General features: G+C 44.5%; 1 protein-coding gene and 1 non-coding gene across 7 annotated transcripts in view; both read left to right on the top strand.

Annotated features, from left to right (window-relative positions):
- The window catches only part of PTK2B (protein tyrosine kinase 2 beta), a 132,113-nt gene that overhangs the window by 86,774 nt on the left and 31,452 nt on the right, over positions 1 to 13,887 (top strand). For all 6 annotated transcript variants that reach the window (XM_066341423.1, XM_066341414.1, XM_066341382.1 and 3 more), the window contains exons 3-5: positions 4,475 to 4,653; positions 5,193 to 5,280; positions 6,492 to 6,571. In XM_066341423.1, the coding sequence (XP_066197520.1) occupies positions 4,475 to 4,653; positions 5,193 to 5,280; positions 6,492 to 6,571 (347 nt within the window). The remainder of the gene's footprint in view (positions 1 to 4,474; positions 4,654 to 5,192; positions 5,281 to 6,491; positions 6,572 to 13,887) is intronic.
- TRNAT-UGU (transfer RNA threonine (anticodon UGU)) lies at positions 13,505 to 13,580 on the top strand. Its single transcript has one exon. It is a non-coding gene; the product is annotated as a tRNA-Thr (tRNA).

The following is a 13,887-nucleotide window of genomic DNA, read 5'->3' as shown; positions in this document are numbered from 1 at the left end:
AATTTTTAAAAAGTAAGGACAGTGAGTTACATCGAGCTTGAAAGCAATCTGAAGGCTGGGTCCCAAGATGGCAGACCCCGAGAAGGAGGCTTGTCTGCATGAAGCATGTTGTGAATACTCTCATGAAACTCACCTGGGGGGAGTGAGGAATGCAGGATGGGCAGAGGCGGAAGCTGGGCTCTGATGCTGTTGTAGCTCAGGGAGCTCTGAAGCTGGATGACCCAGCAGAGCCCTCCAAAACTGGGATAAAAGGACAGGGCTTTTATGCCCCTGAAGTGGCCAGTCAGTGGATGCAGGCTGCCCCAGTAAGAGGTGTGACCTTAGGAAAGGTGGGGCCAATTCTAATGAGGGGTGGTGGTGATGGGGTCTCAGTTATCGTGATGTTTCTAAAAACCCAGCTACTAACATAAAATATAGCTTATGAGCTCAAGAATAAAAAAACCAAAAATATTAGTTAATTTATTAGAAAAAAACCAAACAGTGGACCTAAGAAAATCGTGAGACTACAGCAATTACTAAAGAAGTTATAAAATGTGGCCGAGGTGCAAGGATAAACTATTAGATCAAAGGAACAGAACAGCAGATGAGAAACAGCCCCCCACACACAGCCCCCTAATGTTAGACATCCTTGTAAAAACAGATTAATTTTAAACCATCTCTCATGCTATATACAAAAATCAATTTCTGATGGGGGAAAAATGTTGCTGAGTACCAATAATGGAGGAGAAGTGAACTGAGTAATTAATTGCTTGGGTGACCTTTTTCTTTTTGGAAAGAAATGACCCTGGGCCCGGGGACAGGCTTCCTGTCCTTCTTTGTGTCTGGCCTATAGGAGGAAATACCGGAGAAGAGAGAGAGAGGCAAAGGCAGTTTGGGGTCTTCACACGATTGTTCAAAGAGAATAAGTCAGTGTGAACCAAGCAGGGAGAAAAGCCATGGAAATCCCACTGTTTGCAATAGAGCGCCAGAGCTGTGAGCCGCGGACAATCTGCTTTTCAGCAACCATCAGATGAGTGGAAGTGAAGGGTTTTCTGTAGCAAAAAAAAAAAAAAAAAAAAGGAATCCTGGTCTTATTTAAATAACAGCTGATAAAATAAGACAGTTTTTCTTTTTTCTTATCATGTTACATATGGCAATTTAGTGAGTAGGTAGGCATCTTATACTATTGTTTTTAAAAAGCGATTTATTAATAGAGAAGGAAATATTGACTCATCAGCAACAATCTATGAGCCGTGGGCAGAGGGCTGGTCTTGCCGCTCCCACCATTTGCTCAAGGAGCCGTATGAATATTTGGGAAGCAGCGGGAAAGGGTGAAGGAGGCAAGCCTGATCCAAAGCCTCCACAGTAAGGTCATGTCAAACCTCAAATTTGTTCTTCTTCACTTAAAGTGATTGCCAGCCCCGCTCTGGGATCCCCTCATCTAAGTTACTTTCTTCTGCCCACCACAGAATAGGAGCTCCTTGAGGTGAGGGCTGTGTGTGCGCCGAGGTTCCTAGCAATGCTTTGCAGAGTGAGTGCATCATAGCCCGCCACTGAATGAAGGAGACATTCTACAGCTTCACATGACAAGGGTGGAGGCAGCAGGAAGGAGCCTGTGGCTCAAGGAGTAGGGCATCCTGCTAGAAGTATGTGTCAGAACTGGGGTCAGACCCTGGGTTTGTGTGACTCCTAAGGGAGCTCTCTTTCTCGTCACCTGTGATGGTCAGCCTTGTTGGTCCCCAGGTGCGCCCGAAGGGTCGGTGGACTTCACAGTCCAGCTCTTCAGCTGGCACAAGCTCAACAGGTTGGGGCACAGTCCTCCCCCTCCTCCCAGACATCCCTCCTCAGGCCCCAGTCTCAAACTCTGGGCTTCCCAGGCTGCCCATACTTCTAATTGGCTACAAACTTAAAGGTTCCAGCTAGTCCCTGGGGTTTAGAAGTACGCAATGCTTTTGGTTGTCCTATCTCTTTGGTCTCCTCCAATCTGAAAAAGTGCAGGCCTTTTATTCTATCGATCTCTGCGAAGACCCTTCACCCTAGGTGTCATGACTAGACTCAGCCATGAACATTGGGCAGAAATAACTAAGAAATGGTGCTGCATTCTTTTGGTCAATCAAGGTGAGAGACAAGACTCTGCCTAGTCTACTGATGACGATGTTAAAACGTTGATGACTTGGTCATTTGTGCCTGCCAGGGTATATGATTAGAGTCAGGGAAGATAACACTAAGAACGTGTCACTGTCTCATCCAGTGATGAGTCATGCCCGAACCAACCAATGCTGTTTGTTGCCAAACGGTGATTATCTATTTCCATTCATTCTGCATATACCTTAGTTCTCCAAACTCTTCCTTTTTTTTTTTTTCCTAGCACAAAAAGATATTCCAGACTCATTTTGTATTTTATTTGCCCCTGCCCTGGAATCAGCCATTTCTTCCAGCCCTGGATCCTTTTAGTAGAGAAGAATATTTGGAAATGAAGACTCAGTGTTTGGTATGCAAATGAAAACCAGGGCAGCACTGATCCTAGGCTCTTTCAGTAAGCAAAGAGCAAAGTGCTGGTGTGTTCTCCCCATGAGCTCTCACCAATACTTCCAATTCCAATCTCTCACCAAAGCTTCTCTCTAGCCTTCTCCTCTCTATATTTCGAGTACTTTCTCAAACAGTAAGAAACCCATGTCCCATTATCCTCAATGTATTTACTCTTGTGCTCAACCCCCCCTGGATGTGACCCACCAGCTGTGCCCAGCCCCCTTCTCTGGCCAGCTGCGCCCAGCCCCCTCCCCCTCCAATCTGATGCTGGCTTTGCAGCCACAGCCACCCCCTTGGCCTCACTACTCTGACCTGTGGCCATCCCACCACCTCCAAGAGAAGGATAAAAAAAAAAAAAGAGATAAAAAAGGTGAAGAAGAAGAAGAAACTAGACTTTTTTTTTTTTTTTTCCAATAGCACCCGAATCGACACTGGATTGCTGGTTAAAATTCTGTCCCTAAGGAGCTTTATCTCATTGAATCCTCATAAAACCATTCAAAATAGGTGCTATTATTTTCTCCATGTTGTAGATGCTTGGTGGCATGCACATTACAAAGATACTCAGCAGAGATTGGTCAGTGCCTGAGAGTTTTAAACTTTGCCTCTGTGGGTCCTCTCTGCTCTACCAGGAGTGCTTGATTCACCAGTTATGTATGGAACCGCATGAGAAACTTGAATTAAACTGGAACCAATGTGATTCATCACTAGGCACAGCCTTGTAGATGGGATCCAGGCCGCTGCCTGATTGTCCTCCTCTTAATCCAACTCTAGCTCTAGGCCAGGAAGCTTTGGCATCAGGATGTCAGGCAGGCTGCCTTCTGGTCAAGGAAGAAGTCATAAGGAGGGCACCTAATTTTTTCTTTCTTTTTCTTTCTTTCTTTCTTTCCTTCTTTCTTTCTTTCCTTCCTTCCTTCTTTCTTTCTTTCTTTCTTTCTTTCTTTCTTTCTTTCTTTCTTTCCTTTTTTAATTTATTTTTTTTAGGTGAGAGGAGGGGAGAATGTGAAATAAACTCCTGCATGCGTCCGGACTGGGATACACCCAGGAACCCCATCTGGGGCCAGTGCTCCAGTACTGAACTATTTTTAGCACCTGAGGCTGATGTGCTCCAGGGGAGCTATCTTCAGTGCCTGGGGCCAAGCTTGAACCAATCAAGCCACTGGCTGCAGGAGGGAAAGAAGAAGAGAAGGGGGAGGGGAAGGGGGAAAGAAGCAGATCATCACTGCTCCTGTATGTCCTGACCCAGGATGTCCATATGCCCAGCTGATGCTCTGTCCATTAAGCTACCAGTCAGAGTCCTAATTTCTTATCAACACTTTATTTCCTGTGGTTATGATTCTTGTGTGGGGACTGTGCCACTGCATCCCTTAATGCAAGTCCTGTCCTCTGTCTTGCCTAGCCCCACCATCCCACACAACAGCTTGATCTAGTCGAAATCCTCAGAGTCCAGTGGACCAGAGCTCAAAATCCCAGCTTAATTCCATGAGCTGCGTGACCTCCATTAGTTTCTGCATCAGCCAAATGGGAATGTAACGACTAGTTTCTTGTGGATTTAAGGAAACAATGTTTGCAAAGTGCCCAGCAGTGCCTACTGCAGACCCTGAGTAACACTGGCTAAACTGGAAACTACTCAGAGGGTGCTTTTTACATGGTGGATTCTCAGCAGTTGTTACTTGGTTTGGTTGGAATGAAGTGCAGAAGCATGAACTCTGCTCTTTGCCTTGCTGCAGTTTTTCCTCTACTTCTGCTTTCTCTTCTCAGTTCCTCTGCCTCATTCTGCTAGTTTGTTCATTCATCAGATAGAACCCACCGTGTACCAGGCCTTGCACTAAGTGCTAGAGAATTACAGATGAATGAAACATGAAGATGAACCCTCACCCTAGAGAAGTGCATGTCCAGAGCTGCGTGAGGACTGTGGGAGCCTAGAAGGAGGCACCTCTGAGTCGTGTCCCTGTCTTCTCCTCTGTAGGAGGTCATTGCCTCCATCCTGCTGAGCGGGCGGATCGGGCCCAACATCCAGCTGGCTGAGTGCTATGGGCTGAGGCTGAAGCACATGAAGTCGGATGAGATCCACTGGCTGCACCCACAGATGACAGTGGGTGAGGCGCAGGACAAGTACGAGTGTCTACACGTGGAAGCCGAGTGGAGGTAGGAGAGAGCCCTGGGCTCTCGAACAAGGTTGGGAGGGTGGGGGGAGATGAGTGTGGAGTGAGAATGCCCTGGGGGGGGGGAGAGTTCTTCCTTGAAGCACTTTCCAATTTCTAAAAGTATTCTAGAACATGAGCGACACTTTAGGCTTAGTTTTCCTGCAGCATCCAATGCATGTATTTGCCAAGGCTAGCACGGGCTCACAGCACATCCCCATCCGGGGCAGATATCTAGAAGCATCCCCAGACAGGATGCTGTTGGTGCTCTGAAAGAGAAGTAACAGACATGCCAGGAGGAAGGCGAGCCAGGCCCTGGCTGGTCCAAGAAAGACAGTTGCCGCGAAGAAGAAATGAGAGGTGTCAGCGCTAACACTGCCCATTATCTCTAGACCCCTCTGTGGTCCTCCACCCAATCAAAAGTCCTAAAAGGGTGGCCAGGAACCACATGGGCAGCCCCTTGCATGTGGTAGATGAGGTTGCTCCTGCCCTTGGCTGGTCCTACTCCTTTAAATACAAGAGGGTCTTAATTTCCTGTCCCAGGTATGACCTTCAAATCCGCTACTTGCCAGAGGACTTCATGGAGAGCCTGAAAGAAGACAGAACCACACTGCTTTATTTTTACCAACAGGTGAGAGATAATTCCTGTGTCCAGGGTTCCATTACATTAAATGCCAAGTATTATCCATGCTCTCCTAAGAGATGAAATGACAAAGCTTTGGAGGTCCTAGTCCTGGAAACTCCTCTTGAGGACATTCCGTGGAACCCTGGTCAGCTGTACAACTCTGCCTGTCTCACAGCTAGTTAAGTGCCAGCTACCTCCGCCCCATATATTCATGGTTCCTCTTGGACTTTCCTGGTGACTATTTGTTGCCCAGGAGACCTGGCTGGTGTCTCAGGCGAAGCAGGTCCAAGGAGGAGGCTTTAGACACACAGGCTCTGCTGCCTGACGCCCTGGTTTCTTGCCCAGCTCTGCCACTTACTAACCTGGTTTTCCCAGGGACTTAGCTGCATGAAGCAGTTTCCTCTCTGACAAAATGGAGATGATAATAAAAATAATACCTAATTTATAGGGTTGTTATAAAGACCAAATGACATCATTAGCAGTGTTCTGGTAAACCAGCTCTGTGAAGAAAAAAAATAAAACACCTGATTTGTAGAACTTGCCAATTACCATAGTGTAAATAGGGCTGTTTCAAGCTACCTATGTGATATCAGCCAACTTGGAAATTTTCAAAAAGTATAATAACTGGCTTTCATGAGATGTTTGGAGCTGCTCCAGCACACCAACTCTAGTGCATGTAAAGTGCTAACACAGGACCTGGCCCAGAAAGAATGCCAAGTAAACATGGGTTGTCATTGCTGTATTCTGTCTGATCTTAGTGCCCTCCTATGCCTCTCTCCGGGCTTGCTAGAGACCAAGCCAGGCTTTTCTTGTTAATGGATGACACCTGCCACTACTTATCAATAAAGCTTTGAATAAATTACTGACTCCTTCCCCAAATCCCAGTTTTCTTATCTCCAAAATATGAAGCAGGGAAGGGGAATCTGAACTCCTGCCTCATGGAGCCAGGGGGAACATGTGTAAAGCACTTCAAAAACTCGAAGGCCTTGGCCTGTGGAGGCTTGGTCAGCATGCCCAAGTTCTGGAAGGAGGCAGAGCCAAAGATGAGCCCCTTCCTCTGCTCTTCATCTCTTGCTACACGATTGTGCACGGCATGTGAGAGAGACAGCTCAGGGTGGCAAGAATGTGTTCAAGGAACCCACCAGTTCTTGGGGCCTCTGCTCAGTAGAACAGAGAATGAGGACAGGAGTCTCAACCTTGGTCTTTCTCTCCACCAGCTCCGGAGTGACTACATGCAACGCTACGCCAGCAAGGTCAGCGAAGGCATGGCCTTGCAGCTGGGTTGTCTGGAGCTCAGGTATGTGCCCTTGAGTCCTCTCTGAGAAGGGTGCCTCCTTTCCTGGGCTGGGCTCCTAGCCAGCTTGACTTTTCTCCAGGGTGGGAAGCAAAAGTGGATGTGTAGAGCCGGGAGGGGACAAGTGGTGGCCGATAGAGAATCAGGTCCTGAGGCGCTTGCTGTTTGGACCCTGGGATAGGAGTCCTCTCTGGCTGGTGCCCCACCTTCTACTAGCTGCCAGGGATCTTGCCTCCAGGATGTCTGCTTCTTCCATCTATCTGCCATCCAAGTGATTCAGTAAGTGTTTCTCTGAGCCTTAGGTGAGATCCTAAGAGATACTCAAACGCTAGGGCTTCCATCTGTGTTGTTCACTGCTATGTCTCCAGCTCCTGTAGGCACTAATACATATGCATGAGTCATCCAGAGAGGCCCTCAAATTTACAGTGTTTGGGAAGTGACAGGTGTGTCTACAGTTGATCATAATATGAGGCATCATGAAATATATGCAAAACAGATATACATAGAAGAGCCATTAATCCTGCCTTAGGACACCAGAAAGAAGGGATTTGAACCACCCCAAGAAGGAGGGGAAATATTTCCATTAGTAGATAATAGAGGCTTGGGGACAGGGGAGTATGCATTCTGGGCTCAGTGACCAGTGGAAGGAAAAAGAACGGACTGAAGAATAGTGAGAGATGAGTTGAGGGAGGTAAGTTGGGCTGATGGTAGAAGACATGGAATGACAGTCTAAGAAACAAGTCTTATTCTTGGCTGTCAGGTCAAGGAGGGAAATGTGGTTAAACCTGTGTTCTAGCACATTCTTCTTCAAAGCAGGACCACTTGGTTCACTGTCCATCACCATTCTACCTTCCATTGCTTTTTCTGTTCCCCTCATCTGTCTCCTTCTAAAAGCTGGTTATAAATCATAATCATCTGGATGCTTATTAAACTAGAAAACTCTAACCCCATCCTTGGATATTCTGGTGTAATAGAGTTGGGTGGGACTTTAGGATTTGCCCCAGACAATTTGGATGCAGTTAGCCTCTGGGGAGAACCAGCCAAGCACAGGAGAACGCTCCTGGAAGGTATGTTCTCATTCAATGAAGGCAGATGGGGCAGGTTGAGGATCACTGGGTGTCCACTGACAGCAGCTGAGATGTAGCTCATCATGGCACACTTTAGTGATTGGGTACCTTTGTCAAAAATAACACAATAACTGATCTTCCAGTGCATAAGAGAAAGTCAATCAATGATATAGCGAGTGTGCTAGATTTAAAGAGATTGGGATGACCTAGGTATGTTACCTGAGTTATCTTTTCCCTAATTAAATGTTTCTCCATTTACCATCTCCTTAGTCATTCTAGAACTGCTATTATTTTCATATATTTTAATACCACAGTGTTCATTTCAAAATTTGTTTACCCTACCATTTAGCCAAACTTTTGTTTTATTAAGGCTTATTTAAATACTCTAGTCTTCAAGACTCTTTTTTTTTTTTTTTCAGAGACAGAGAGAGAGTCAGAGAGAGGGATAGACAGACAGGAATGGAGAGAGATGAGAAGCATCAATCACCAGTTTTTTGTTGTGACACCTTAGTTGTTCATTGATTGCTTTCTCATATGTGCCTTGACCGTGGGCCCTCAGCGGACTGAGTAACCCCTTGCTCGAGCCAGCAACTTGGGTCCAAGGTGGCGAGCTTTGCTCAAACCAGATGAACCCGCGCTCAAGCTGGCAACCTCGGGGTCTTGAACCTGGATCCTCTGCATCCCAGTCCGACGCTCTATCCACTGTACCACCGCCTGGTCAGGCTCAAGACTCTCTTTATCCATCCCTAGTCTCAGTGCTCATTCATTCATTCAACCAGTATCATAAACCAGGAGTGACATTAAGGGACCACTGGGTCTGGGACTCGGAAGCAGCTCCCACCCTCTTAGTGAGTGATGCATCCCCTCTGTCTAGCATACTCTGGTCATTCCCCTTTTGGGCCTGGAAAGCCATTCTTTATTCTGAAGGCTTTAGAAAATTCACTATGCCAGTGTTGCCTGCTAGCCCTCTGCATTCACAGAAAACCTCAGAGGACACCTGTGAAATGTCAATAATAAGCAATATGGTGGAAATAGGCTCTTCCTGTAAAGCCAGTTCAAAGGTTTCTCCATCTTGAAGCCTTCCCTTCCCCATACCCACCCCACCTACCTCACCCTAGGCACTGGTTGGCTTACATGCACTGACTGGATTGCGAATCTTGTCAAATCCTTGAAGTTGGGGTTGGCACTCCTCTTTACCTGGCACATAATGAGGGCGCAGTTTATGTCTGAATGAATGGGTGACTCTAAAAGATCTAAATTCCTCTTCTCTGGTACCCATTTGCCAACATTTATTCTGTTAGAATAAATAATAGCAGACAGCAAGCTGATTTGTTTGGTTACCTAGAAGTACACTTGCAGCTCATTGAACCCAACAGGAACTGTGGATGGCCATGCTGCCTGGAACCCACACTTTGCAGGCGTGCGCTGAGCTTTCCTATGAAAGTGGAGGGCAGGGAACACGGGCTTAGAATACTTTCTAAAGCTGCTGTGATTGACTCTGAAAATTTGGGATCTCAACCATAAGCACCTCAAGTAGAAGCAGGATGGAATAATTTTCCATCCTGGGGAGAATTCTGGATAGGGTTCTTCGGGTTTTTTGTTTGTTTGTTTTTAAATGATAGTTGACGTACAATATTATATTAGTCAACCCTGTGATTAGACATTTATGTAACTTATGAAGTGATCACCCTAATCAATCTAGTACTCATCTGACACCATACAGAGTTATTACAATATTATTGACTTTTTACCTATGCTGTACTTTACATCTCTGTGACTAGCCTGTAACTACTTATTTGAACTTCTAAACCTCTACTTTTTTTACCCAGTCTGCCAACCTTTCCTCCATCTGGCAACTGCCAAAATCTTCTCTGAATCTATGAGTCGTTTCTGTTCTGCTTGTTCATTTATTTTGTTTTTTAAATTCCACATGAAAGTGAAATCATTGGCATTTGTCTTTCTCTGTCTGACTTATTTCATTTAGCATAGTACCCTCTAGGTCCATCCATGTTGTTGCAGATGGCAAGATTTTATTATTTTTTATGACTGACTCATATTCTTTTGTATATGTGTGCCACATCTTCTTTATCCATTCATCTAGTGATGAAAACTTAGGTTGCTGATGTAAATAATGCTGCAAGAAACCTATGGATGTATACAGGGTTCTTATGTTCTATAACTGAACGTCTTTCCTGCACGCCTGTTGTTTGGTTTCCATAGGTCAGACTCGCCCTCATCAGCTGGAGTACTCCTCCAGCATCTGCTATCTTGCTCTGTCAGATACCTGATAGAAGGAGTGGGGAAGAGTCACGCTTCTAGTTCCCTACACTTTCTCCTTGGATCAAGCTGCCAGGGTTTCTCAACCTCAGCAATAGGACATTTTGAGCTGTGTCGTCTTTTGTCATAGGGACCATCCTGCACACTGTAAGATACTTAGCAGCATCCCTGGCCTGTACACACTAGATGCTGTTAAGACCTCCCCTCCTTCTAACAAGGTGTGACGATCAAAAGGATCTCTAGACATTGCCAAATGTGTTCAGGCTTGGGAGGCAGGTGCACAGTTGCCTCCTATCGAGAGCCACTGACTTAGCTCATTGGGAGGTCATCTGCCTGCACCACTAAAGGCAAGGCCCTCTGTCGAGCATGTATTTGAATTGTGCTTTAGTGTTATATCATTGGTGTTAAATTGCAACAGGAGAAACAAACATAAAATTGGCTTCTCATTTTTTATTTTTTGGTAAAATGAACATTGAGAATAGTAGTTTTCTTTCAATAAATGATTTTTTAAACTTTTTTATTTTAAGAATGAAATACCTTTTTATGGCAAATATTTTTTTCTTGGTAAATTATGCACTTAATAAAGTCTTCTATCCAATATCCTGGCTTCCAGGACAACCAAACCCCAAACCACAGGTTTGCCATATTCTTTAGCTCATTTATCTCATTGTCTGGTTTCATTGTAGGCCTATTTTATTTAATATGTGAACTTTGTATCTTGCATCTTTTCTTAGAGGGGTACAGGCTAGAAATGCATCTCAATATTGTAACATAATTTATCAATATTTTCTGAGCCATCATTAAATAGTATTACTACTTAATACTTATTTTCATGTACCCATTTTTGATTCGATAAGAGAAATTTTATATCAAAGACTTGATCTTTGGCTCTCTCTTCATTCCAACTACTGGCATTTGAAACAACTCAGTTTGTCCCAGCTAGAAAGAACTTCTTGTGTCATTGTGCCTTTATCACCACAGAGCCATTCTATTCTTTCTTATTTGTATTTCACATCAATTTTTCTCATCTGAGGGAGGCAATTGAAGTAATTGAGGATGATGACCTGGTGTATGGGTGTGTTGGGGGCTGGGAGAAGAGAGGGGACCATAATGAGAACAGAGGTCAGATAAAATAATTGCTATCAAATATCTGATATCTGGCCCTGTCCGGTTGGCTCAGTGGTAGAGCATTGGCCCAACATGTGGATGTCCTGGGTTAGATTCCTAGTCAGGGCACACAGGAGAAGCAACCATCTGCTTCTTCACTCCTCCCCATCTCGCTTCTTTTTCTCTCTCTCTTCCCCTCCTGCAGCCATGGCTCAGTTGGAGTGAGTTCGCCCCAGGCACTGAGGATGGCTCCATGGCCTCTGCCTCAGGCGCTAAAGAGCTCAGTTGCTGAGCAACGGAGCAACACCCCAGATGGGCAGAGCATCACCCTCTAGTGGGTTTGCCAGGTGGATCCTGGTTGGGTGCATGTGGGAGTCTGTCTCTGCCTCCCCTCCTCTCACTGAATTAAAAATAACAAACCTGATATCCAAGAAAGGAATTAAACTTAGTATTTATAGCTCCAAAGGCCAAGAAAGAGTGAGGGAAAAGAAAAAAGGACCTTTTACCAAGTAGATGTGTTACTATGGAGGTAGCCACCTCAGCAGGTAGTGAGCCCAGACAACTTGCATTATGATGGATTGAATAACCTCACTCTCTTATATTTTTTTTTCAAGAAAAAAGGGTAATTAATATATGTTCAATGTGGAATATTTGGAGCATGGAGAAAAAGGAGAAAAACTGACTAAAGTCACCTGCAATTTCATTAACCAGAGCTAACTTCCGTTAACAACGTAGATCCAGTCTGATATTTTCCAACACATTCTCTTTTCTACTTATCTTGCTTGGCAATCTGTTCAAAACCACCCTGTATTAAGATGAAGGGATTAGCAGTACAAACTGATAGTTGCAAATAGCCACAGATGCAGATTGCAGTGAAGAGAGTATAGGCAGTAATGCTGATATAACACGGGTTTGGGGCCACGTGGGTGCCTGGGGCAGTGTTGAGGGGGTGAACTAGAATGAATGGTTTTTCAGCCACTCTGCTGTGTATCTGAAACTGGTGCAGAATAGTATTGAATGTAAATGGTGATTGAAAAATGCAACAACAACAAAAAATCATTTATTAAAAATTGTAAAATAGCCTGACCAGGCGGTGGCGCAGTGGATAGAGCGTCGGACTGGGATACAGAGGACCCAGGTTCGAGACCCTGAGGTCGCCAGCTTGAGCGCAGGCTCATCTGGTTTGAGTGAGGCTCACCAACTTGGACCCAAGGTCGCTGACTTGAGCAAGGGGTTACTCGGTCTGCTGTAGCCCCCTGGTCAAGGCACATATGAGAAAGCAATCAATGAACAACTAAGGTGTCGCAACAAAAAACTAATGATTGATGCTTCTCATTTCTCTCTGTTCCTGTCTGTCTGTCCCTATCTATCCCTCTCTCTGACTCTCTCTCTATGTAAAAAAAAAAAAAAAAAAAATTAAATAAAATATTACATAGCAATAAAAAAAGAATAAAATGTTGCCAATTGCACCAACATGAATGGACCTAGCGTATATTATGCTAAGTGAAATAAGTCAGGAAGAGAAAGACAAACTAGTATGGTTTCACTTATATGTGAAATCTAAAAACAAAACAAATAAAACAAAAACAGACTCATAGAAATAGAGACTAAAGGAATGGTTATCAGAAGGAAATGGGTGGAGGAGAAGGTAAAAATATGAAGGGGAATAGAGTTAATAATATTGTGAGAAGTTTACACAGTGACAGATGATTAGTAGAATTAGTGGGGTGATCATATTGTAAAATGTAAAAATGTCAAGTGACTATATTGTACATTTGAAACTAATATAACTAGTATAAAGATTGTATACCAACTATACTTAAATAAAAAAAAGAATAAAAGAAATAAAACAAGCACCATTTATTAAAAATTGGTAAGGAGACCCTGGCCAGTTGGCTCAGTGGTAGAACGTCGGCCTGGCATACAGGAGTCCCAGGTTCGAATCCTGGCCAGGGCACACAGGAGAAGCATCCATCTGCTTCTCCGCCTCTCCCCCTCTCCTTCATCTCTGTCTCTCTCTTCCCTTCCCACAGCCAAGGCTCCATTGGAGCAAAGTTGGCCTGGGCGCTGAGGATGGCTCCATGGCCTCTGCCTCAGGCGCTAGAATGGCTCTGGTTGCAACAGAGCAACACCCCAGATGGGCAGAGCATTACCCCCTGGTGGGTGTGCCGGGTAGATCCCGGTTGGGCACATGTGTGAGTCTGTCTGACTGCCTCCCTGTTTCCAACTTCAGAAAAATACAAAAAAAAAAGAAAAAGAAAAAAAAGAAAACAAAAACAAAACAAAACAAAAAAACAACAAAAATTGGTAAGGATATAAAATTAGGTGTTTTAATCTAGCATTTCTTCTATGATTTCATGCTTTAGATATTCTTCCCAATCCCATGATTTGGAAATATTTTCTTAGAGTTTGAAAATGATTTTATTATTACATTTATCCCTTTATTTCATTTAGAATAAACATTTAGAATAAAGCGTGAGATGGGGCCCTGGCTGGTTGGCTCAATGGTAGAGCATTGGCCTTGTGTGTGGATGTCCCAGGTTCGATTCCTGGTCAGGGCACACAGGAGAAGAGACCATCTGCTTCTCCACCCTTCCCCTCTCCTTTCTTTCTCTCTATCTCTCTCTTTCTCTCTCTCAGCCATTGCTTGCTCCATTGGAGCAAGTTGGCCCTGGGCACTGAGGATGGCTCCATGGCCTCGCCTCAGGAACTAAAACAGCTCAGTTGCTGAACAATGAAGCAATGCCCCAGATGGGCAGAGCATTGACCGGTAGAAATCTGTCTCTGCCTCCCCTATTCTTACTTAAGAAAAAAAAAAAAGTGAGATGGTGATATAATCTTACTATTTTCTAATTATAGTGAATTATT

The sequence above is a fragment of the Saccopteryx leptura genome, chromosome 1 (assembly GCF_036850995.1).
Source record: "Saccopteryx leptura isolate mSacLep1 chromosome 1, mSacLep1_pri_phased_curated, whole genome shotgun sequence".
NCBI classification, from domain to species: Eukaryota; Metazoa; Chordata; class Mammalia; order Chiroptera; family Emballonuridae; genus Saccopteryx; species Saccopteryx leptura.
Note: the sequence above shows the minus strand (reverse complement) of the source record. Positions and strands in the feature narration are given on the sequence as shown.